The following is a 26344-nucleotide window of genomic DNA, read 5'->3' on the forward strand; positions in this document are numbered from 1 at the left end:
AAGTCATCGTGTGGACTGGTGTATGGCTGTCAGCTTTAGTGACAGACAACTTTTGGGGACAAGCAGGACACTTTGCTTTGGCAAGCTTTATTTGGACAGCCATGATTGAGTCTAGTGTAGCAAGTGGATATATTTGAGAAGACAAAAAGTTTGCTTGTTGTAGAATGGGTACAAATGTCTATATTTCTGCAATGTATATATAATCATTTATGTTTACCCCACGTTATAAACTAGTTATTTTAAATTCTTTAGTTTGTTCATTTTACTGAATCTTCATCAATTACTTTAAATTCTTAGAACACATTATCATCATATCTTACATACACTAATATAAAACACCAATATAACACACGTAATGGGCAACTTCTCAAGGACAAAATTTCAAAACTTCGTAATGGTTCTGATGAAAAGCAGTAGATTTGGAAGCAATCCGTATTTCCTGTTCCTGGGAAAAACTGTGAATTAAACAAGTAGACCAAAAGATTTATAAGGGAGGGGAAAAGTACATTACCTCAGGACTTTATCTTGAGCTGTAACTTCTGCTTCCAAATTTGCAATTTGTTCTTCTAACATAGGAATACTGACTGAATGTGTACCTAAAGCTGATTCAAGAAAAGAGATCTGAAATATAAACATATTTGGGACTTCATTAAAATTTGCAAACATACCCTAAAGTCAATTATGCCAAAAGGTCTGTTGCATAATTGAATGACGTTGTCTGCCTAACCCTGCTATAGAAATTGCCAGGACATTTCCACACCACATTCACTCTGACTTCAAGCTTTCCCTTCACTTTGGCACATTGCCAGTGTCATAGGTACCATTCCACTCTGTTTTGGTATGTTAAAAAAGAATTTGCTTACAGTTGTCTCAATTTTTTCCTCAAAAAATTAATATTCCTCCATTTTTCCCGTACAAGCCAGAAAAATTAGTAGTTTGTTCTTTGCCCTCTCACCCCCACTAGCTGTTATCGCTTCCTTTTTTTCCTCCAATGTCACTTGTCCTCTGCATGGAGTCCGAGAAACACAGTTGCAAATTATAATATACTATAATCTTTATCCTGCAGACCAACATGCACACAATAGAATGGCTTACTTCTCAGTAACTGTGTTTCATGTTATTCCTGCAATGCTGTAGTCTGCAAAGATTTTAGCAAGATTCTGTGTAAACTAAAAACAAGCAAAACAATATTTCTTTAATTCAAGTAACTGTATTTTTTAAATATATGTGTACATTATATTAACAGTCTACCTCTCTCCACGGTCTGCAATATACCCTCATAACTCATCTTCACTTTCTCTACGTATCAGACATATTGTTCTTTATTTGGAAATAAGACCAAACTTCTTCAGTTCTCATTGCTAATATGTATATAGGAGCCCAATTTATCTCAGGCGGATAAACTGAAAATATATTTATGTATAATGCTAAAAAAATTTACCAAGTTACTTCTTGTATAGGTTACAGGGCATCTTTATTACTATACTTAGATTGTAAGCTTTTAGGGGCAGAGTGTCATTTTGTTCTGTTTGTACAGCACTTAGAACAATGGGTACATGACTAGGGTTCCTATGTGCTACTGCTATACAAATAAATAATAATTAACAAGAATAATAATGATTATTTATATATTTTAAATAGATTAATCCAAGGTGAACAGGCATATTCTACTCAAAACTACAATACAGTTACCAGGGATTTATTTTTCTAAAATATTTTGTGCTGCTAGAGACCCCATATTCATCCTTTACTCCTGGAGGGATTCTACGTGACTAGGTGCCTCCCTCCAAACAGAGGTGAGGCATGGGGGGAGGGCACACGGGGTTAGGTGCCACTCCCCCCCGCCCCATTTCTGCAAGTGCAGAGCTGCCCAGCTGAAGGAGGATGCCTCTCCGCTCCAGACTCTGCGGCTGAATGCCAACTCCTGGGTCCTAGTGCCAGTCATGCTCCCCTTCTGTGTGCTCGGAGCCATCTTGTTTTCTGTGCAACAGTGAGTGCCCACGGTGGGGCCAGGTAAGAGGAACTGGAGGAAATGAGGGAATGGAGGTTGGGGGGAGGGGGAGAGGCAGTGAGGAAGGAAGAGAGGGTGGAATAGGGCAGGAAGAAGGGAATGTGGGAGCGAGGGCAGGGGGGGTGGAGAAGAAAAGGGGATAGGGGAATCATGGGGGGTGGGGGGAAGCGGGAGCCTGGCATGCAGCATCTCCTGAGCAGGCAGCTGAGGCTCCCCACTTAAGCAGGCCCATTGAACCCTCACCTGACAAACCCTACCCCCCTACACCTGGACTCCTCTGATAAACCCTCCACACCCAGACCCCCACCAAACTGATCCCCAACCAGCTGCACCTGGACCCCCACCCTATCAAACCACACTCCCCCAGCATCCAGATCCTCCCACAGAGCCCCCCACACTGAGCCCCATCTCTCCACACCCAGACCCCCCAGCTGAGCCCCAACCACCTTCACCTGGATCCCCTGCAGAGTCTCATTGCCCCTGCACCCAGAACCTCCCAGTGAGCCCCTGTGCATCCAGATCTCCCACAGAACCACCGGCACCCAGACTGCCCCGCACAGAAACCTCTCACCCCACACCTGGATCCCCCCCACACTAAGCCCCTCCACACTTGAATCCTAATGGGCTGAGCCTGCCCACTCACTCCTGGCACAGAGCCCCAAGGTGTTTCTGGGGCAGGTCCAGCCCTCGTGCTGTATCAGGTACAGCCTCACTGCCAAGTCCCTGTACCGGGGGAGGTGGAGGCTTCAGGGTGATCTCTCACCTCAATGCAGCCAGTGGCCTGTGCTTCCCACTGCCATATCTGAGCCACTTTTATCTGACAAATAACATTTGCAGAATTTTAAAATATTGTACACAATTTTTAATTTTTGGTACAGAATTTCCTCAGGAGTAATCTTTCTACAATACTTACTCTTGTTTTTGACTGAGTCAGTTCAAAGTTGATAGTTTCAATTTTATTCATTAGACAGTGGTTCTGGGAAGTCAAAGATGCATTTTGATCTCGAAGTGTGTTCAGCTTCTCTCTAAGATGCTCATTTTCTTGTTCCATACTTTCAGTAAAAGGAGTGGACACTGGGTAAGACTTGAGGTAAAAAAAAATATGTATATCAACAATGCATCTTTGTAGGCCAATCTTACTTAAGTCATAGAAATAATATGTTTTAAAAGTTATCAGCAATATGTTACCATGCCTAACTCCCCAGTGCTTACTATATATTAGCTGAGAAGCCTACAAATGAAAGTAAAACATTCATAATCACAAGTGTGTAAAACAAACATTGCAACAATAATAAATAAATACCTTGGTTTGAGATTTTCTTTGAGAATCCCTGCTCTGGTGGGACATTTTACCAGCACTCTTATGAGCTAAATAATTTTGAAATTCAGTGCAACTCGGCTCAACAAGATCTTCCAGTGTTAGTCCGACAAACTCATTGAAATGAGAGCTGTGGACAGACTGCTCACTCGAACTAGTACTAGGATACAAAATAAAACAATAATAAGCATTCCCCCTCCAGCAGTGTTTTTACCAAATATACCAGAAACAAAACACAAAGACAATGAGTTTTAATAATATAGTGAATAATATAGATTTAAACAACTGGAAAGACTTAAGGCAGGGGTGGGCAAACTACAGTCCGCGGGACCATCCTGCCCAGCCCCTGAGCTCCTGGCCCAGGAGGCTCGCCCTCGGCCCGTCCCCTGCTGTTCCCCCTTGTCCACAGCCTCAGCTTGCTCGCTCCGCCACTGGTGCAATGCTCTAGGCAGCGGAGCTGTGAGTTCCTGGGGCAGCACAGCTGCAGAGCCCAGCCTGACCTGGTGCTCTGTGCTGCATGGTGGAGGTGGTGTGGCCCGGCTTCAGCCAGGCGGCGCGGCTGTAGTGCCGCCAGCCACTGGTGCTCCAGCCAACGCAGTAAGGGGGCAGGGAGAGTTTGGGGTGGTGGTCAGGGGGCGGGGGTATGGATGGGGGTGGGAGGAAGGAGGTTGAATGAGAGCAGGGGTCCCGGGGGACAGTCAGGAAGGAGGTGGGGGTTGGATGGGGCGGCAGGGGGCAGTTGGGGCAGGGGTTCCGGGGGAAGTCAGGGAATAGGGAGAAGGGGTGGTTGGATGGGGCAGGGGTCCCAGGGGGCCGTCAGGAATGAGAGGAGGGGTTGGATGCGGCAGCAGGGGTCCGGGGGCAGTCAGGGGACAAGGAGTGGGGATGTCTGGATGGGGCAGGGGTCCCAGAGGGGCCATCAGGGAACAAGGGGGGTTGGATGGGGCAGGACCCCCTCCCCTAACCAGCCCTCCATACAATTTACAGGGTGCGCAGCTGATCTCTGTCGAGGGTACTTCGTGCTCTAAAGCTGTCCTGAAAGGCGACCCGTCTGTGCCCCTCGGGCCAAAAAGTTTGCCCGTCCCTGACTTAAGGCCTAGTTCTCTTCTTGCTTTTAAATACACACATACCTGGAAAGCTCTTCCCCTAGATTTCGTAGATTTCTCTCGGTTTTCCTCAGTTGATTCCTTAATGCCTCTACATTTGCAAGCAAGAGTTCTTCATCGTCATCTTTTTTATGGTAAATCCATAAGTTGGATTCCATTGGTACTCTACATTTGTCTAAAATAAGTTTCTAATATTAAAATTTAGTTTAACACCACTGTACACTATTTCTAGAAAGTAGCAGATATTTTTTCAATATTTTAAAAGGTTTTATGTATATTTGTTTTCCTTACGTACATGCAAAGTCTCACTTAGTATATCCTTTCATACCAATAAAAACTTGAAAGCATAGCTATATACAATTGCTTTTACTTGGCTATTTCTTTATTCTCTTTGTTATCAAATATATTTGTGTTTTAATAAGCACATCTTTCCTACGCCTGAGAAGTCACTGGAATGAGCATACTAGAGTTACTATGTACAAATAGCTGAAGAATAAGTTTATTTTCTATAAAAGAAATAGAATAGGAATAGTACAGAATGAAGAACTGGCTTATTTATGATCTATAAAATATGTACTGTTGATAATCATTAGGCACATCTGCTCTTTTCAATTAAGCACACACTGCACAATAGAAATAACAAATATTTAACTGTCAGTGCATCTCACTTACTTAAGAAAGGCCTGAGTGAACAGGCACGCTGCGAGGTGCCCTAATTTTTTTTTTTTTTTATCAAAGGCAGAAGTGAATTTCAGAACCTAGACCTCTCATATAGAAAACACAATGCCCTGAGCTCTCACAATTCAGATGGGGGACCATTAGCAAGTTAGCAACTACTTTCAATGGTCAGGATGGTACACAATGAGAATCATCTAATAAGAACCCAAACCACATAGGAGTTTATAAATCAAGACCCATGCATTACATTGAGACCAGAAAAAAAAACTGATAACAATTGTACTGCGTAGACTGTACTTGCTATGTGTCTCTCGTGCAAGTATATTTAACTATGCTTTTATCACCCAGGTACCTGCACATCTAAGAACACCACTAGTGGAACAAGATATCATATTCTCCACCAGCTGAAGTTTCCATGTGATGTTCAATAGTAGCTCCACACAGAATGCACCAATGTAGTCCATGGCAAAATGAGGTCCCCATCTCAAAAGGGAAGACTGTTCCCTTGGAGACAGATTCAGCTACTGCTGCTACTTAAATTTTAGGATCAAGAGGACCCCCACCTTGTGAACTGAATTAATAATAAGCAAACATTATACTCCTGTAATAGAAAGAACAGATTATTACATCTTCCTATTTCTCTAGTTGGATCTTGTGCCAGCAACACTTTAGTCACTTCAGCCTGGACCAAGCTTCATGTGAAAAAGGAATTACATTTAAGCAATGTTCACTCCCAAATCTGCTAGCAGTATTCAAATACATGTTCTCACCTAAGCTGTTAGTAAGCAAATAGGTACAACTCCCAGTAAAATCAATGGGATTTCTTTGGTTTACAGCATGGATTTGTGACTCTCAGTTCAAATACAGCTCAGATTCGCTGTTTGATGGCCTACACTTAATGAGTTCTTCAGCTAATGGACAGTTATCCTTACCACAAACATCACCTTTACCATTGCTGCAAAGAGCACTGATGGATATAGGGGACTGAACTCTCATCTCACCCTTAAAGTGGCTCCTCCCAGTCAGGCTCCAGACACATTGGCGGGGAATTCTGGGGAGAGGGGCCTTCACTCTCCCCTATTCCAATAGGCTTGTGCATTTCACCAGCAAGCATGCCCAGTGCTACCACACACACACAAGCAGGTGGGTGAGGAGGAAGAAAGCTTTATTCATACAAGTATCTGCAACAGCAGCAGAGAGGAAAGAAACATTCTTGCATGGTGCTGGCTGTTGCTTGAGTTTCCAATGACCTCTTTTCAGATCAGATTAGCACTTGGTTTTTCACACAAACATTTTGTTTTAATTTGGCCTGGTGCTTTCTTTACCCTTTGTCCAGTCCCTGATCTGCTGCTCCCGGTGCCAGCCCTGACTCTAGGACTGAACCCCTCCTATCCAGCCCATAGGGATTTTTTTAAGGACAAGATCACTTTTTGAATTTAAGTGCAACCCAGGATCTACCCTGCCCCTTCCCCCTTAGCCCCGCCAGACTTTTAGCGGCCGGAGACTGTGATCGACTGGTTGGTGACCACTGCAGTAGGTTTACCACCTTTCAAATGCAAAAAACCCAGCACCACCACTACAAGGCAAGCCTGCTGCAACCTCAACCCCCAACCACAGGGCAAGTCTGCAACCCCCCGCTTCAACAGCCACTTATAGTATCTAAGGAGATAGCACATCAATAAAATTGATAAAATCTCAGGGCTCCTCACTCTAGCTAACTCAAATGCTCTTTCTCACACACACACACACACACACACACACACGGTGGGCTTGCGTGTTGGTGGGCCCACAGCTACAGTGTTATCATCTGTTATCGCTTAAACTGCAGAAGTGGGAACACTGGAGCATCTTTAGCTGGACACCGGGACTTTTAACATTCGCTATCCCAGTGCGTTGTGCTAATAACGCCGATCTTTACACGCACGGGAAAACGCCCGGCAGATCACATTATTTTTCGGGCAAATCCATTCAAAACCAGCCAAGCCAGGCAGATACCGGCCGGGTAACCTATCCCGGCCACGGAGCCCAGCACTTCGCGTTGCTCAGCAACGCAGCTCTCCGCTTCCCAGTGCAGTCCCCGGCTAGGCGGGAGCCAGAGCGGCGCCGCCGCCGGCCCTGGCCCGGGATCCCGCCGAGCCGGGCTGGCACTGTCCCCTCAGAGCTGCCGCAGAGTGAGACCCGGGCCCATCCTGCGGGAGCTCCATGACCCGGCAGCCCAGAGCCCCCCGCCCCCCAAGTAAGGGGGTTGGCTCACCGCCAGGAAAGCCCCTGTGGACCAGCTTCTTCACGCACCCCCTCGGGGCGCGCGGCTGATCTCTGTCGAGGGTACTTCGCGCTCTAAAGCTGTCCCGAAAGGCGCCCCGTCTGCGCCCCTTCGTTCGAACTGCGCGGGCCGTTACATTCCGGAGACAGCAACAGCCCTAATTCTCCTACTACGCATGCGCATTTCACCGTTCCTGCCCCCCTCCACCTTTTCCTTCCCTCCTGGCCCCCTGGGAATGGTAGTCTGATGTCTGGGCACATCCTCCCGCTGCTACCGGAATCGAACTACATTTCCCACAATTCCCCGAAAAATGACCGTTCGGGGTGGTCCTTGAAAATCATCCGTTCCCTTTGCCTACTGGCCGTGCCATACAGTCTCCCCGGCTGCTGGAGCATTATGGGGTGGTGGAGGTGTGTGCACTAGCCGGGCCATGCTGAGACCGCTTCCGGGGCGTGGCTACTGCTATGCTATTGGGCTGTGGGCACGGGCTGCTCCTCCCCGGGGCCGGCTGCTCTCGCCCGCAGCCACCCCCCTCAGTGTCCGTGAGCACATCCTGCTCCTGTGGGCCATGGGCCGGGCAGAGCCGGAGCGCGCCGTGCCAGGCCCAGCACTGCCCGCGGGGATGGGGACAGCGTCCCGCCTGCTCCTCCTCCTCTTCCACAACCTGCTGCTGCTGCCGCCCGGCGCCTTCGGATTCGCTCCCTCGCTGGACAGCGACTTCACCTTCACGCTGCCCGCCGGCCGCAAGGAGTGCTTCTTCCAGCCCATGCGGCACGGGGCCTCGCTGGAGGTCGAGTACCAGGTGAGGGGGCCTGGCTCGGGACTAGCGACAGTGGGCGGAGCCGTTGCGCGCGTGGCGGAGATCCGCTTTCCCCCCCGGCCTTCTCGATGTGCCGCCTTCGCTGCAGCAGCCTCCTGCGGGGCCAGGCGGGAGCGGGCCCTGTCCGCATGCACAGTCGGCAGGCTGAGCCGGGCTGGGCGCTCTCGCAGCGCCGCCTCTAGAGGCCACCTGGCTCCATTGTCAGGAAGATTTATTAGCCGGGGATAAAGCTCGTTCCCGGACCGCGCACCCCAGCGATTGGCAGTAACGGGAAGGGGGAACGCAGGAGTTTTCCTGCCTGTCACTGGAGTTACTCAGTGCGCTGGGTGGGCAAATAGGCCTGGGAAAGGCAGAGGGAACAGTGGGGCTCAGCCTAGGGTCTTATCCCTCCAGGATTGTCCTGGAGTCTGTAGGAATTTAAGACTATATCATGCGGTGAAACCTTCAGCAGTAAGTCCAGCCAAAACTGGCAACCCTAGTTCAGCGATCTCAGAGGTGCGTCTGGAAACCAACCTCCACCACAGGATGGAAACTTTTGGACAAGAGGCAAAATCATTGAAAATGCTAGATGGGCCACTGATGTCCACACAGAACTGCCAGAAGCTCAGGTTCAAGTGTTATGCAAAAGATCCTCACACAGCAAACTTCCCCGCCTAATTGTGTCTGTCTTCCAGATTTTGAAGGACCAAGCAGATGGTCACAGACAGGCAAAAAGTTAAGGTCCGTTTTATGCTGACGAGGCAGTTGTGTTTGGAGGTCAGACTAGATGATCATTGTGGTCCCTGATGACCTTAAAATCTGAGTCTAAAAGTTTCTTGAAGCAAAACAATGATGGGGTCTGTTTTAGGTAGTAGATTGGGATCTATAGTCCAGCAGAGTTAAAATAAGTAATCTGTCGCCTGCAATTCCATGCAACTGTATAGTGTTCTCTGTTCTTGCCCAATTTTTATTATTTTTTCCTCTCCCCATCAGTCTGTATGATCAGCTTTATAACTTGCCATTCACTGGTTTCATACTAAATTAGATGTTGACTTATAGGCTCTGTTTACACAACAGATTTTTATCACCTTTGCAACTAGGTTCTAACTAACATTGTTGACTCCTTACACACTGTTTATGTCCACCCACAACTCACCAGTAGGTAATTCCTAACTGTGTGGTTGTGCCATCTTTTAACCTTGCTTTCACACAAATGCCAGGTTGCAATTCAGGCTAATACAATTCTTCTGTATAGATAGGACTGCTTAACTTTAATTAGATTAGCAAATTCTCCTATATAGAAAGGTACGTTGAAATGTGAAAAAATTCACACAATCCTCTGACCTGCCTTCAGATTTCTGTATTTTTTTCAGATGCACTGACAAGAATGGATAAAGGACAAGAATAGTTTCTTTCTGACTGAAATTCTCCAAAGACATGTTCACAATATAGTAAAACAATATGAAACAGAGTCTGATACAGTGTGCTCAGATCATATCGCTATATCAAAGTTAAATCACTACTTATGTCTTCATTCTGATCAACTTTTTCCTTAATTATTTTCTTCCTCCTCCCTTTCAGTAAACCTCCAATCTTGCACTTACCGAGGTCATTGAAAGTTTTGCCATCAACTTCAGTAGGAGCAAGATTGGGTCCTGAGTGAGGAAGGCCTAGTCTTCACTTAAAAGTTGTACCAGTTTAACTGTTCTGAGTAAAGATGGTGTTTTTTGTTTTGTTTTTGTAAACCAAAATAGTTATCATGATAAAAGCCCTAGTATGGACCAGTAACACCAGTATAAAGATGACTTATACCAGTATATTTATTTTCTTTCTCATGTGGGAGTAGCTATACCAGTATTAAAAGCACTTTTATACCAATATAACTGCATCCATAGTGGCATAGTTCAAGCAGTACAACTTTTTAGTGTTGACAAGCTCAAAGGGTTTGATCCTATGACTGCTAAATGCCTTCAATTCCTTTTAACTTTAATGAGAGATGAGAATGCTCAGCATCTTGCTGGATTGGGATCCTAAATCTGCAGTACTTCTGCAGTACATTTGAAAGTACAAGCAGAAAACCACTGCAATCCCCTTTTCTATTGCTATAACTTGTGTGGTGAGTGTGCATGCATGTCTCCTGCAGTACAAACTCTGATCCTCCAGCAACAAATTACTTAGGATGTTTCTACATGAGTTGAAACCTTGTTAGACAGAACCATCTTTAAATACTATTCTTGTCAGAAAAGTTCTAGGTATGATCTATATTATAAAGCCTTATCTACACTGAGATTTTACTTAAAATTTCCTACCATTTAACCAATACTGGTACAGCTCCACCAGTGATATCTATAATGGAGGTGCTACTGTAGACCATGTGTTGGCATTTTTACTACCATGCTTTCTAACCCTGCTCAGAGCAGGTCAAGGTGACACTGTGAATAAATATCCTGCAATGCCTTGTCTATTCTAGTTTTCCCACTGTTACAATTCCACCAATGGTGGTATTAGAGAAAGCAATAGTAGAAAGTATTAGGAAAAAGCTCAGTTTATTCCTTTCCTAATGTGATTAGTCATGTCTATACTGGAACTTGAAACTGCGAAGCAACTTTCTGGCAAATACCTGGTTCTAGGTAACTTGGTTTGAACTCTAGGGTAGATGAATTCACCCTTTAAATTCTCCCTGTGTCGATTCCTTTACATAAAGTGTTTCTTTTCAACAACTCAGACGAGTGGTTTTTTTTGGGGATTTTTTTTTTCTGACTTCATAGGTTTTAGACGGAGCAGGATTAGATGTTGACTTTTACTTGGAATCTCCAAAAGGTGAAATCCTAATTTTTCATCAGAGAAAATCAGATGGAGTCCACACGTAAGTCTAAAATCTCCAAACTTGAAACTCAGTATTATATACAGAAGTATTATAGTTTCTTCAAACAAATACAAAACTTAGAATTGTGTATTTAAAATCAGTTCTTCACAGTTGTAAAAACTGGTTGTATTATTAATCTAAATCAATCCTTGAATGTAGACTATAAGAAACTTGTTAGCTTCTAAAATGCTTGATAAATTCACATGCTTCAGTTATTTAATTATTTTTATATTATAGGCTTTTACACAAAGCAGCTTGAGCACACAAATATTTCATATATCAGTACTCTTAATTTTGTATTAGTCTATTAATACTTCATAGATAGGTTCCTCCAGGAGTGAAGGATGCTTGACTTGCCATGGTCTGTTTATTGGCAGTCAACAGCCAAGCACTCCCTATTGTGGAGTTCCAAAAGGTCTTTGCAGCAGGGTATTTTCTCTGTACTAAAGTAATCTGTTCACTATTTCAAGTAATCATTTACTTGACATACTGGCAGTCTGATCTCTTTCCAGGGTTTGTTTTTGTTTTTTAAACAATAATACCAAATTTGCCTTCTCAAATATTTGGGGCCAATATTGATACAATTAAAATTAATTAACTTCAGTGGAGCAGGGACCATTGGTAAAGATGAAGATTGTATCCCCTCTGCTCCTTTTGCAGCCAGTGGTCAATTTAAACTTTTTTAAAAGGTATTTCAATTGTCAGTAGCTAGAAGAAGTGCCTGCTGTCTTATTTTTAAAAGTGGTTGTGAGCCTTAATCTTTCAAGCTTTAATTTTAAAAAAAAATAGAGTGAAGGAAAGCTACTACTCATCATACTAAGATTTAAGATCATCTGAGTTTCTTAGCACAACCATAAATTACAAGTTTTTAAATCTCATTCCCTAGTGTGTCCTTGCATTTCATTTATTTGTATTTATATATCGCATATCTAATTATGTGATTGACAGTTATTCAAACAAATAAGGAAGAATGTTAAAAAATGTAAGTTTGGAGCCAACTTTAAAAATACACTGTAGTTTAAAGATGTATGTTTGCTCATGTACAGGGTGGAAACAGAAGATGGAGATTACATGTTCTGCTTTGACAACACATTCAGCACCATTTCAGAGAAGGTGATTTTCTTTGAATTGATCCTAGATAATATGGGAGAAGGACAACAAGAGGACTGGAAGAAGTACATTACAGGCACAGACTTGTTGGATATGAAACTTGAAGATATCCTGGTAAGTATTCTGCTCTACAGCATCAGATGGTTGAGGTTTAAGAGTATCTGAAAAACTCATATCATTCTGCCATGGGAATATGCCTTAGTCTTGTTCTATGTGAGGGCCTGAGCAACTGGGAAACAGTCATCAGCTGTGCTCCTCATAGGACATTATGTTCACTCTGTCCCATATTGAGGGGGGCCTGTGGTTAAAGAGCAGCATTGGGAATTAAAAGATCTGGATTCTAGTTCTAGCTCTGCCATGTATTTCCCGTGTGGCCCACATCAAGTGATTTAACCTCACTGGTTATGTCTACACTGCAGTTAGACCCCTATGGCTGGCCCGTGCTAGCTGACTCGGGCTAAGAGGCTGTTTAATTGTGGTGCAGATGTTTGGACTCAGGCTGGAGTCTGGGCTCTCAGACCCTGTGAGGTGGGAGGGTCGCAGCACTTGGACTGCAGCCTGAGCTCAAATGTCTACACCACAATTAACAGTCCCTTATCCTGAACCCTGCGGGCCCAACTCAGTTGGCATGGGTCAGCCACAGGTGGCTAATTGCAGTGTAGACATACTCTAAGTATCTCTTTCATCTGTGAGTAATAACTATCATAGGGGAGCTTTGAGTCTTTGCTCAATGTGATTTAATAAGTTCCTTGGATGAAAGGCACTAAAGTACAAAATACCTCTACCTCGATGTAACGTGACCTGATATAACATGAATTTGGATATAATGCAGTAAAGCAGTGCTCGGGGGGGCCTGTGCACTCTGGTGGATCAAAGCAAGTTCGATATAACGCAGTAGGAGTCTTTGGCTCCTGAGGACAGTGTTATATCGAGATAGAAGTGTATTACTATGGTTATTAAAACAGTGTGTGTGTGGTGGCAGGTTTTTTTGTTTTTTATGTCTGTGCTTATGGTGAATCAAAGCTTATTTTTGACCTAGACCAATTAACTTGGTGTTCATGTACATATAGAATTTGGGATCAAGCTCATTTTGAGTGAGCAAGTGACTTGAAGGCACAAACAAAATAATAAATCTGACCCATTTGGTAACTACATGTGCACAAATGTAAAGTGGCCACCTCTTCTTCTTCTTAAGATAAGCAAACATATTCCCATGAGGAACAGCAGTAGTGCTACTGCTGTACACTCAGCGGTGGGCAAAGCCATTACTACCTACCACTTACTGCATAACATAGTATGAGGCTTAAATAGCTGACATTTGTAAAACGGTTGGACAATAATTTCTGTATAAATGCATATTATCATCATTCTTAGGCAGGAAAGAGAGGGGAAGAGAAGTGATCAAACTCACATGTATATAAGCCAGCCTCTATTCCCAAAAGTTGCCCAGAAATGTTGACAAATTTCTCTGCTTCTATATGTCTATATACACAGTACTCTTGTTTGTCTTCCACGTGGTGTTTTGGTTAATCACAAAGTACATACAGTCTTCAATCTGCTAGAGGATAAATCAGTTTTGCATATTGTTTCATCTAAAGAATCTTCTGTAGCCCTGAGGATTTTTCTACTTGTACGCATCCACTACCCTGCCACATGAGGCCCAACACAATTTTCCTGTCAAATAAGAGATTGGATGGGAAATCTTTCAGTGTATTTATGCCTCACCTTACACAGTTGGAAGGGTCTGTGTATCCAGTAGCCTGAGTCCTTTCACCCACCACCCGCCTCCCCTTCTCCCCATCATGGGAAAGGGGACAAACAAACAATGGCTCCAATAGCTAAAAGGTGGCGGTAATCCTCTCACAGGGATACTCTGCTTAGTCTCTGTGGTAGCATCAGAAGCACTTGTTTGCTATATCCTTTGTCTCATAATTATGCTGTTGGATAACTCTTGTTCTCATCTTGGCTTAATGCCCTAATCACTATATAGCGTAATAGGAATAAATAGCAGTTAACAAAGATGGGGAAAGAGGGAATAAGTAAAGCTTTAAGATAACATACTTCTAAAGAGTGGCTGAGCACTCAGCCTTGGAGGGATGCAGATGAGAGTTAAGGGACAGCAGTGTTAATCCATCAGTCGAGCTCATGAGCATGGTATTTTGTTGATGGTGAAACGAAGTCACCTACAGGGAGCGGCTCCTGTAGTTTGTTGAATTGGCAAAGACATTATGCAATGCACACAGTGTCCCAAGCTGTTGAGAGAATACCTGGGAGGGATACTATTTTCATGGAGCCCTTGGAAATGTTTCTGTGTCAGTGGCCGGCCCTCATGGCTGCCCAACTAGCCTTCTGATACCCCTCTCCAGGGGAGGCAACTCATAAGCACACTTGAGTCAGCCTGCTCCTAGTTTGAAATCAGAATAACTGAAAATCCTAACTACGGGCACTCCATACATCATTTGCTTTAAGTGGTATCACTAAAACCATATACAGGCTCTACCCTATCTTCACTACCTGCATCCCAGTCATAGCCTTTTCCACCTCCCTAGCACCAGCATTCAGTTCACTGTAGGTGTAGAAGCTTGCTCTCATTGCTGTGCCAATTTTTTCATACTATTGTATAAGTTCCTCTACACAAACTTTGAAGCAAATACTGACTGAGTCTTGGACAATAAGGCTATGCCTGTGCTTGATTCAGTAGTGCTTAGCAGGCTACAATATTGAGCCCTGAACTTACTGAGTTAGACAGAGAAAATAGGCCTGCCAAAAAAGCAGAATCAGCATGCACTAAAAAGGTGTTCACATATCATCTGCTGTCCCACAGACTACTCATCCATGCAGAAAATGATCTAGTTTGTGTATCAGGTCCTATTTCCTATAATACATGAAAACCAGATCTTTTTCCAAATACAATCCAGCACTTAAGATCTGGCATCTTAAATATTCTATTTTCTGTATTTATTTTAAATATGTTTTAAAAATATTGAAAATTAGATTATCCTTCCCTTTCCAACAGAAGTTAAAGATAATTAGAAATATTAAATCTTAATTTCTAAAGGAGGATAAAGAAGCAGAGGGGGGGTGTTAATGCCAACAACTTTTACAAGTAGAAAACAGAATCTGAGTTCATGTTCAGACAAAAAGTCTGCTAGTCCTCGTTCTTAAACTGGGGGCCATACAAATACATAGGAGAAAACAGTCAACAGAATAAGCAGTAAAACACTCTCAAGAAATAGTTACCTATTACCTGAACATAGTTTGACTGCTGTGTCAATAGGTGCTCTATAAATCAATAAAAAACACTATATGTTAATGCTAGCTCATTTTGTGTTAAAGGGTATCTTGGTCAGAGAATCCAGCTGAGAACAGTTAGCTTTGTTTTGTAGTCCAGTAGTACAGAATGGAACTGTTCATGAGCCATCTGATACAGATAATGGACCACTGGGATATCTTAAAGATACAGATTTGCAATGATGCTGGTTTGAAGCTGTACATTATGAAATGGCTTGACTAATTTTGATTATTAAATCTAAATATAGCAGTTTTGGTTTATGTCCAACTAGTTCTACACAAAGTATAATGCTGGATTAGAAAACTTAATCTAAACTTTCAGAGGACAACAATATGGTGTCTTCCCTCTAATATTGCAGCTGCGATATCAGATGCTTGCTTGACACAGTACATTATAGGACATGGTCATTAGATAGAGGGCTGTTTTAGTGCCTCATCTTTAGACTTCATGTCCCACATGGGTCTGACATAGCCCAAATTGGTTTACTTTTAGGGCATTCTGCTCTAAGTGTCTTTCTTCAGCGGGTGGGGTCGTCTTTTGTTAAATAGTTGTGGATTATTTTTAATTGATTTGTTAAAATGACCAGAGCCTGGGATAAATGTTGTGTTTAAATGAAAACACACGGAAATATACACAATAAGGCTAACAAATTAATGAAAAGTTCATAATGTGTAACATTCATAAGTGAACTAACTGTCACCTAACTACGAAATGAAAAATGGTAGTGACATGCACAAATAAAAACCAGCAATGTGAATGATGGTGTTTTTTAAAGTGAGAAGCGTGATATGTATTTATATTAGCAGAAAATGTACTTTTTCCTTCCAAAGATTTTACAGTCTAAAAAAACGCTATTCTGTTCCTTACCAGGAATCCATCAACAATGTCAAAGCCAGGTTAAGCAAAAGCCTCCAGATTCAGACGCTGCTCAGAGCATTTGAAGCTCGTGATCGAAATATACAAGAAAGCAACTTTGACACAGTGAATTTCTGGTCCATGGTCAACTTGGGAGTCATGGTGGTGGTTTCAGCTGTTCAGGTTTACATGCTGAAAAGTCTTTTTGAAGATAAGAGGAAAAGTAGAACTTAACAGCTAGTGTGATCATAGCAATAACTAGAGAGGAGGGGCAAATGCAATAAACTGCTACAGCAAAAGAGACATGTTACCTTGCCACTTGTTTTGAATAGACATTATAATCAGGTTCTTGATTCACATGTGACTAACATGAACAGAATACCTTTCCCCCATCCTTCCATCTCTGCAAGCGTTACTAACAGTCTTACTGGTATGTCTGTTTGTTGCATTTGTAATGACTCTTACTAGATTATGAATAATACACAGAATGGTGTATCAAATGCAAGCCAATGTTAATACCTGCCATATAGTCATCTTTTCATAGTCACTTAAACCTTTCTATGTCCGCCTAAATAATAATTTGTTTTTTTACAATTTTTTAAATAAGCATTGAGTAAAGTTACAGATGTGCCAAAGGATTGAGGCCCACCTAGGTAGGCTATAGCTTGTCAGTTCTCTATAAATGTATAAAATTTCCTTGAGTCTTTATTGTACAGCATAATACAGAAACACTGGGTTAACATTTGTGAAGGGGTTAAAATGAGAAGTTATTTTTTCACTTTTTTTATATCTATCTATCTCGGCACTTTTAAAGAGACAGTTAATGTGAAATTTAGTCAATTTATAAACTAATTAAAAGTAGCATCAGGTACTATACCTGTCCAAGTCCTTCTGCCAGTTGTTGTGATTGTACAATCCCATTTGCCTGTTTAGGTAGTTTTTGCGGTGTGAAAGGTCCACTGGAATAGTGGAAGTGACCACACAAAGTACAGTCAGATGCACAAAATAAAATGGAATTATTTCATCTTTAGTTATTGTAATCTTGGATATCATAACAGATACAGTCAGACAGAAGTGAGGTGGTTTTTTTTTCAAATGACTGTTCCTTTTGATAGTTTTTAGGTAAAATTGTTTGGAAACATTAACTTGACATTAAATGTTTATGTGCTTCCAAAATCCTTTCTATATTACTAATTTTGCTAAGATGTTTTGCTCCTTGAGGTCAAGCAGGTTTATGCCACAATTTGTAGCAGTTCATGAACTTCAGAGCTAAAGTTGTTCAGCTAAACCCTCCCCACAACAAAACCCCAACAAATCTGTAGTCACATAACTATTTTCATTCTCCTCCTATGAGCTGGCCTATTAAATTACTGGGACTACTTGCATAATTAAAACAAAGTGGAGTTGGCCCTGAATTTTGAGATTTATTTGCAGCATGAACTGATCATGCAAGGTAATGCTCAATCATAGAAGCAGTTTGCTATCTTTCTCAATAAAAAGGCAGATAGCTTACATCAAACCTACCATTTCTTTCTGCTAAGGGAGTGGAAAAATACATGTCTCATCTGTGTATTTGTCTCCTTTTGTCATAATCTTAGTATTTTAGAGTGCAGTTTAAGTATTTTGTAATCAGCCTAGATTCAAGCTAAGTGCCAAGTCAGTAGAAGTGCCCATAGAAATTGTATTAGCTCTGAAAGTCCATGTTAAGACTGCTAGGGCTGTACCACTGTTCACATCAGCTGTCTTTAAAAAGATTTAAAAATTTGTTCTAGCCTAGCTATACAAGTGTACTTCCTGTGTTTGAACTTGGTGTTAAGAATTGAAACACTACAACTAGACTGTCTGCTTTGTGATCACATCTGTCTGAAGGTCATGCTGGAGGGCCCAGCGTTATCCCCCTAGAAGAGGATGGGAAAACATTTTTCAGTGCACCGACTCATTAAAATGCAGTCATTGTGGCATAGGTGCATTGGTCATTTTTGTCTAGCAGGGGCTATCATATATAGAGATTACACTTCAGTTTCAATTTCAGATGTCTGAATGAAGCTGAGCAATAACCCTTTAAAATTATTGTTTTTAAGAAAAAAAGATTTTAAAAGGTGCTGCTGACTATTTGACTTCAGGGGCTGCTGGACCAGCCCTCTATTAGTCTGGGAACATAATATACACCTCTACCCCAATGTAACACAAATTTGGATATAACATAGTAAAGCAGTGTTCTGGGGGGGGGGGGCTGAGCACGCTGGCGGATCAAAGCAAGTTTGATATAACGCAGTTTCACCTATAACACAGTAAGATTTTTTTGGCTCCTAAAGGACAGCACTATATTGAGGTAGAGGTGTAGTAAAATCTCATTTGATGGGCAAGTTAGTGATAGAAAGGTCTAAGGGAGGTGTCAATTGATCTGTAAAAATTTGCAGAATCATAATTTCACAGTGCTGGCCTCCGTGGTGTGGCAGGGAGGATTCATTGTTTGTCCTCTCCCAGCTCCTCTGATTGGTGGACATTTTGATCATAGTGTCATTAGAAGTGGGTCAAGTTGGGAATCACACTTTACGGCAGTTGTGTGAAATACTGTGCGCTTCCAAATCAATCCTGCAGCTCATCAAATGCTTGTGTGCAAAGACCAGATGCTCACCACCTGCAATTGTTTGGCCAGCAGCCTGCCTTGTACAGAGATGTGTGAGAGTGGCACAAACAGGGATCAGTGTGACATGTCTAGTAGTGCAGTTCTAGACGGAGACAACACTGATGGTGACTGATCTTTGGTAATCCTAAGGAATCTAGCCTTGACACTTATAACTGACATTTATTCCTCAATCTCTTTACTTAAGCAGTGCATCCCTCTGTTAAAGCATAATTTAAAAAACATTGTTTTTTTAAAAAACATTTTCTCAACTGTATATCTACATAATTGTTCTAGGTTTGTCATGTTGATACCATTGTGTTAGTGAGAGAAAGGGCTTTCAAACAATATCCAACCTGTAATCCATTTCAAATGACTTTGTATTATTAAAATTTAGGGTGACTAGATGAGAAGAAGAAAATATCATGACACATTGGGGGAGGGGGGTCACCGGTGGAGCAAAAAAAAAAAAAGTCTGGTCACCCTATTAAAATTCCACCAAGTGTGTGTTTTGTTTTCTTTTGGGGGGAATGTTACCGAGTCCCTCCTGCCATGTTGCAGTGGGTGACACCATTGAACTTACGAGCCTGGAGATTTTTACAAATTGAATTACACCATCCTTACCTTCCTATCATTAACTTGTCCACAGAATTACACATGCTCCCATATGGTATTGGATACATCTGTGGTTCTCACCCTTTCCAGACTACTATACCCCCGAAGCCCAAGCCCTGCCACCCAGGGCTGAAACATGTAACTTTGCTGTGTGAGGCCCTGGGCAATTGCCCTGCTTGCCACCCCTTAACGCCAGCCCTGCACTTGCAAATCCCCTAACCTATGCCATGACCCCAGGTTAAGAAACTGATGTAGATGAGCTAATGTATCCCCAGAAGATCTCTGCGTACTCCCAGGGGTACGTGTATCCCTGGTTGGGAACCATGGGATACATCATTCTTCTGGGTAGAACTCCCTTCAGAACAAGTTACCACCGCTCCCTTAATTGATGAGTGGGGCAGTGGTGAGCAGCATGGGGTATTCCATTTCTCCAGGGACTTAATGCCCTATACCTAAAGTAGTTGCAGAGCAGGGAACAAGATCTATAGGCCTGATCCAAAGCTCATTGAAGGCATTCAGTGGAATGGCTCCTGCTGACTTCAGTAGGCTTTGGCTCAGGCTTTTTTGAGTACAGGCAGACCCACATTCCTAGAGCTCTGTCCTTTTACTAGATGACAGAAGTGATGCCACCTTAAATGTAATACCACAGATGTGATGCTGTACCACAGCTGTGAAATGCTGCATTCTTTCCATGAAGCTCTGACTAAAAAGTCTACCTCTGATGTTAGGCTACTGTATTCTAGCTCTTAGCTCGGTTATTAGAACAACCCTTACTATTGTAACTTCTCCACAACAAAATCCTCATCTCATAACAAGTTTTAAACAATATACTATAGATGCAGCTGTATGAGATTGTCAACTGAAAAATATTTAATCAGTGGCCATCATAGGTGAAGGACATGGTGTTCAAACTTAGATACAATAAACGACATTTTAAATGGGATGTTGGAGTAAATTGTTCTTGTGTTTTGTATAAACGGTACAAATTAAATATTAACTGAAATAAGGAAAACAAATGTAGTGTGTAAGATGAACTGTTTTTACTCTGTGCTAAGTAATAAAATGGTTAAGGTCTGTGGATGTTGAATAAAATTATATGCCAGATTTTTATAATAAATAAGAAGGCTAAACTTGTGTTTGTGCACTCTAATTATAACAGTTGTGGGAAGAGCACTGCATCTTTGCATACTCTACCCTAAGGGCTTGATCCTTTAAAGGGCTAAGCACCCTCAGTTCCTACTGACTTCAACAGGATTTGAAGGTGCACAACAGGTCACACGACTGCTCAGTATCTTGCAGGATAAAGCCATAAAAAGAGCAAGCACTGTAATACAGCCTGATAGCGTAGCAGGCAGCAAAGCTTCATGACTTCCACAATGTCACAAAGCACATCATTCAAAGACTGAATTTCCAAAACTTCTTGTTCTTTTAAGAGATCAGGTTTCACTTGATAACCAAAGATAGTAACACCTGTAAATTCAGTTTAATGGTAAAAGGATTAGGAATGAAACCTGTGCAAAAGATTATAATAATTTATTTTCAAGTAAGATCACTTGACCTGACCTTTGAGTTTCTGCCTTTCTTGAAATATATACCAAAATTTCTTCTCCAGTGTATAATACTCCCTTGTGACATTTCTTTCCTTAAGAGAGGTCTCCTCCAAATTTAGTGGTGAAATTCTGCTCTCAGTTACCCTAGTGCAGAAGCAAACTAACTGACAGTGAGCACAACTCCAGAGTTACAATGGTGTGAGATCAGAATTTGACCCCGGCCCTCTAATTCTTTAAACAGTGGGGGGGAGAGCTTAGTTTTGAACCTACATTATTTACAAATCCCTATTGTAGTCATGCTTAAAGCTTTAAATATTTACATCTTAATTAATGTTAACAATCTTCCACATATGCATGTGACTGGATAGTAGGAGCAGCACTATATTTTTTCATAAAAGACTTAGGCTTTCTTTCATTGCGCAATGAAAGAAAGCCTATGTTGTGACATGAAAGTTGCCAGGTGTGTGTGTTAATTTCATCCTGCCTGTGGAACACAAAACTCCTTTCCCCTAAAATATTGGGGGAAAGTGAAAAAAATGCAATCCATTTTTGGAACTCTTTAAGCTTTCAGTACTACGTGTAAGGAGGATAGAATAGTGTTTAGGAAAGATAGTATGTGTAATCTTAAGGAAATTATGGTAAGGTTCATAAATGCTACTGCAATTGGCTTAGTCTAGTTTCAAGATTGCTAGCAGACAAAACACAGTTAAGAACCAGCGTAACTAAATGATTCTGTAATACAGTGGTCATGGAGGTTACACAACATGTCTCAATTATTTCAAGATACAATCTCACTTTGACAATAAACTATTACATTACACAACCATAATCCGTGCCAACAGAAATAATCACTGACCTTTTATTCTGTTCCCCTGGCCATGAAAGAATGCAGAAACATCCTGACATGAGCTAGAAATTTGCATGTGACAAAGCATTCTCTCTCTTCAAAAAGGGGCAATATAGCATTTACCATCTGTTGTGGAAATGCCTCTCCTACTGTTCTAGCTTCTCTTTGCCATGAGCTTGTATGCATGCAAAAGCAGGCAATTCTCCATCTGTTAAATACTTATTGCCAAGTTTCAGGGGATGTGCGTTATAGACTTAACTGGGTGGACTTAGTAAGACAAAAAGGGCTACATATTTAAAGTTTGCAAATACAGTTATGAGACTGTATTCAAGAACAGATGTTTTATACCTCCATAAAGCAACCTACCTCTCTTCTAGGGAGAAGTGGGTGTGGGGGGAAGAAATGACAAAGGAGTTCTGGATTCCCAGTTGAGCTGTTAAAAGTCAGATTTCTAATTAAGTGCTGAATCCCACAGTTCTGATTCAGGCAAAACTCCTGGTGCTATAATCAATTTGAAATGTTTAATTGATTTAATTGAATGTTTATGTTGATTGAGTGAGGACTGCAGAATTTGGTCCTATACGATCATAAAAAAAAAAATCAGTGGGCCATACGGCAGCAGGACTAGGCCAGCTTTTGGGAGGGAAGGGAGGAAGATATTAGTCCAATTTTCTAATTATCTGCAAGAATAAATAAGCTTCTGAAATCACACTCAGTGTCTAGCTGAAAGCAACTGAAAAGAGGTTGGTTGTTCGTTAGTAGATATCACCAGAACACATGGCCATTGACTAAAGGATTTCATAGAAACCTAAAGATCACTTAAAATAAAGTAATAGTTAAAAAGCACCATAATCTACCAGAGTGAGGCAAAAAACTACTCTCCTTTCTCAAGATTATCAGGTAACTTGCATTATCCTGGCAGGCTCATTCAACCATTGCCTTCCATAGATGGGGCCTTGTTACCCAGCCTTTTCTATAATGCCATACCTGTAGATACATCCTGTTATACATTCACATGCAGCGTTAATGGGAGCAAGCCTCTAATCTGCTGGTCTGGAAAATGCTACTGGTCTTTACTTATGGAACCAAAAACCTAAGATGCATCTTTAAATATCTAAAATCCTATACTGTTTTCTAGAAAGCCTCACCTTGTCAATTTAATCGACTGTATGAACAAAGGGCCTGTATTCTGTCAGGTCAGTTACACAAGCCAAATCAGGATTCTTGTCCACAGTCAATTAAACTGCTTACATTGGGCTGAACAGTATAAAACAAAGTGTAAGGTCCCTATCTGTGGATGCAATATGTTCCCAAGAGGAGAGGGAAAATCTCACACATATCCTATCTCAAATGTTTTCCAAAAGAATAATTCTTCCAGTGGTCTCTACGTATTCCTAGTTGTGAGAGTGGAGCCACAAGGTGCTGAGCTGTGGAATCTTCTAGACTACAGTGTCCATTGGGGTCATTTGACCGTCCCCTCCCCCCCTCACAGAGGGTTCTGAGGGTATGAAAAGGGAACAGCTCCACTTGCTCCCCGCTCTTTAACTGCAAGGAACAACAAGCTTGGATCACACACTGGGTCCTCAAGTCTTCCCTCATTTGCTGTTTCCTTTCTTCTGTAGCTCTTTTTATTTTTAATTAGATTGCCTGTAAGTACAAGTTTCTCTAGTAGTAAAAACAAAGGAAAAATTATGTTCATCTGGCACAGGCAGAGTCTGTAAACATGGGTAGCAGAGGAGCTTCTCAAGCTCGATCGACTAAATCTGGCAATGTGCAAGTCCAGCATAGATTCTGGACATCCATTAACTTAATGCCAACACCACTGTCTCCAAAATGGAAAAGGTCAGGAACCAGAGGACTATTCCTCACAGACTAGGCTGGGCTTTTCTCCATAGACCTATACAGGATCTGAAAACCCACAGTCCACAAAGAAAACCTGTAGAGTTTGCAGGTCCTGACTGAACATGTTCCATCCCAGGGGTCAAGGGCAGAGCAGAACTTTTCCTGCAATTGCTTCTAGCAGTTGCCAAAGGCCACTGTGGCACTGAGCACTGTAACCAAGAGCACAGAAATTCTCTCTCCTGGGCTTTCAGTGCCCACAATGCTAGTATCCAGGACAGGTGAAGCAGCAGGAAGAAGCTTGACAGGAATACAGAGGTGAGGAGCATGGAAAGAGGTAGATTGAAACCAGAGCTGGAGAAGAGGAAAGGGAAACAGGAGACAACATAGAGGAGGACTCCTTGGACTGGAACTGGACATTGGGGAGGGTGGCAGAGGAGACCTCAAAATTAGACAAAAGTGGTGAGGGGGACCCAAGATGGGGGAAGGCAGGGGAAAGACTCAGGATGCAGATGTAGAAGACTAAAGGCATAAAGAACTTCTTGGGAGCTCTGAGGACTTACAAAGTCTGGAGGGGATCATCCTTGGGATGTGGGGCAAAGGGGGTGGGGGAAGAGAGAGAAAGAGAGATGGGCAGATGGGACAGAGGTGGAAAAGTCTAAACACTGAAGAACATTTTCCTTCAGAACTTGGAATTGTACCCAGGATTCTCCTTATTAAAAATATTAGTGAATATTGAGGCAGTATTCACTCACCACAGAAATCTTCTTCATTGGATACCTGGGCTGAGCAAGACTTCCAAGTAGTGCCTCTCTTTCGTTTCTATTTGCTTGGCCATCTGAAATCCTGTCAACGTTAAAGACATACCACTATATTAAACATCAGGATATGATCCATTGTGTATGTAATAAACACTGGAGTATTTTTGCTAACTAATTTGCTTTTATAGTGATACTACACAAGTAACTTTACATATTTTAATGTTTTATCTTATTTTAATATTTCATAACTTTATAAATGTCTGCCATTCCATAGCAGCTGATTTTGAGGATTCTATTTTCCAGATGCCAACAATAATCCACTATTCTTTCAGCTATCAGTTGCTTCAAGTTGCCTGCCTAGTGAGCTTCTCCTCAGAAGGAATATAATGCACTGAGAACGTCTGCAGGAACCGAACAAACATTTAACTTCTTGCCCATCAGTTAAAAGAAAAAAAAATCCTCATTAAGCTACTGATTAACTTCAGTGGACATTTGCAGGCTGATGGTGTCACAAAGAGGCAGAGGCAAATGAGGAGTAGAATCCCAGTAGAATTAATACATATATTTACTATTAATGTGATAGTACTATGTGATATTGTTAGATACTATGTAATATTGTTAGATAGAGTAATTAGCAGTGAGTTCAGGCAACTAAAATTAAACTATTCTAATGAAAACATGCATACATAAAAGGGAAGTCAACCTAAAATTTGTATCTAGCTTTGGGCAAGATACTGTAGGCTTGGTGTCACAGTTACAGGGCTACCTGCACCTCGGCCCTCCGACTACGTCCCTTCAGATGTCAGGCCTTGTGCCTCTACCTTGCCTGGGGTAGAATTCCACAATTCTCCTACTCTTAGACTGGGCCCTGGACTACCAGTACTCTATATCATCCATTCCTATCTTGCAGATCCTATTGAGTTCAGGCACCTGTGGTTCTTCCCTTGGGGTCCTGAGACCAATGGTGCACAGTCATCGGTCAGCCTTCTAAAAAACAAAGTATTGATTAATTTACAGAACAAAGCATCTAGAGAAGCAGGATTTTAAAACAGTCTATGCTAATCTATCTTCCCTAAAGGCTTATCATCAAAGTCAGAGTTTCTCACAAGCCTATGGCTTATCAGGCTGAGGCAGTTAAGGCACATCAGTTCCATGTGCACAATATATCTGACCACCTTTAACTGCCCCAACCTGCTGGATCAGGCACCCACTTTGCAGCTGAGTGAACTGGAGGTGGTCTTTCAGTGTGAGACAGAGCAAGACAAAGTCATGATGTTTAGGTTTGTAGCTAAGCATCTTAACCACTCAGCTACCATCCCTCTGTCCCTTAATAGTAACCTAGGCAGGCCTAACTTCTTTAGACACTCACAGCAGGTTGTGTTTCAGTTTAACTCCCCCCTCTCAAGAAAGGATTCCCTTTCAGAGTTGCTCGAGTTCTTTTGATCTCCTGGTGTGCATAGGCCATTTGCCATCCTGGCAATGACTCTTAACAACTCTCAAGCCATTGCTGTGAAGTGGCTAATCTTGAACCATTCTTTCCTTTCCTGTTGGTTTTCCCCCAACAGCCCCCTATTGCATTAAAATATATTCATAAACATCCCAAAACTACAGCTATTCATATACCTACATGCAGTATTCATAAATTATTACAGAGCAGCTCCAAATCCATCATAGTGCAATGCTATATATGTCTCTACTGTTATTGTAGAGTTCATCGTACAATACAGGAGTTAATTCTAAATAGTTATGACCGTTACTCAACCTGGGACTAGTATAATTTACGTATGCATAGATTAAGAATTGATTTA

General features: G+C 42.0%; 2 protein-coding genes across 8 annotated transcripts in view; one reads left to right on the forward strand and one right to left on the reverse strand.

Moving 5' to 3' along the window:
* The window catches only part of CCDC18 (coiled-coil domain containing 18), an 80069-nt gene extending 72536 nt beyond the window's left edge, over positions 1 to 7533 (reverse strand). For 2 of the 7 annotated variants that reach the window (XM_039483137.1, XM_039483134.1), the window contains exons 1-5: positions 7368 to 7533; positions 4460 to 4610; positions 3315 to 3489; positions 2925 to 3095; positions 512 to 621 (exon numbers count right to left, since the gene is read on the reverse strand). In XM_039483137.1, the coding sequence (XP_039339071.1) occupies positions 512 to 621; positions 2925 to 3095; positions 3315 to 3489; positions 4460 to 4593 (590 nt within the window). In that variant the 5' untranslated portion in view covers positions 4594 to 4610; positions 7368 to 7533. Of the gene's footprint in view, positions 1 to 511; positions 622 to 863; positions 883 to 1095; positions 1170 to 2924; positions 3096 to 3314; positions 3490 to 4459; positions 4611 to 7367 lie in introns of those variants that run through there. The other 5 variants (XM_039483135.1, XM_039483132.1, XM_039483133.1 and 2 more) reach the window with 4 other exon arrangements.
* Positions 7534 to 7590: 57 nt separating this feature from the next.
* Positions 7591 to 19420, forward strand: TMED5 (transmembrane p24 trafficking protein 5). Its single transcript, XM_039483140.1, has 4 exons — positions 7591 to 8178; positions 10944 to 11041; positions 12088 to 12265; positions 16314 to 19420. The coding sequence occupies exons 1-4, from the start codon at positions 7807 to 7809 to the stop codon at positions 16530 to 16532; spliced, it is 867 nt and encodes a 288-aa protein (XP_039339074.1). The 5' UTR covers positions 7591 to 7806; the 3' UTR covers positions 16533 to 19420.
* The last annotated feature ends 6924 nt before the right edge of the window (positions 19421 to 26344 follow it).

The sequence above is a fragment of the Mauremys reevesii genome, linkage group 8 (assembly GCF_016161935.1).
Source record: "Mauremys reevesii isolate NIE-2019 linkage group 8, ASM1616193v1, whole genome shotgun sequence".
Classification (NCBI taxonomy): Eukaryota; Metazoa; Chordata; order Testudines; family Geoemydidae; genus Mauremys; species Mauremys reevesii.

Excerpts from the sequence above, each read along its gene's own strand:
- TMED5 (XM_039483140.1), top strand. The coding sequence starts at position 7,807 with ATGCTGAGACCGCTTCCGGGGCGTGGCTACTGCTATGCTATTGGGCTG. Across the intron at positions 8,179-10,943 it reads CGCTGGAGGTCGAGTACCAG|GTTTTAGACGGAGCAGGATT; the intron begins GTGAGGGGGCCT and ends CTGACTTCATAG. Across the intron at positions 11,042-12,087 it reads AAATCAGATGGAGTCCACAC|GGTGGAAACAGAAGATGGAG; the intron begins GTAAGTCTAAAA and ends GCTCATGTACAG.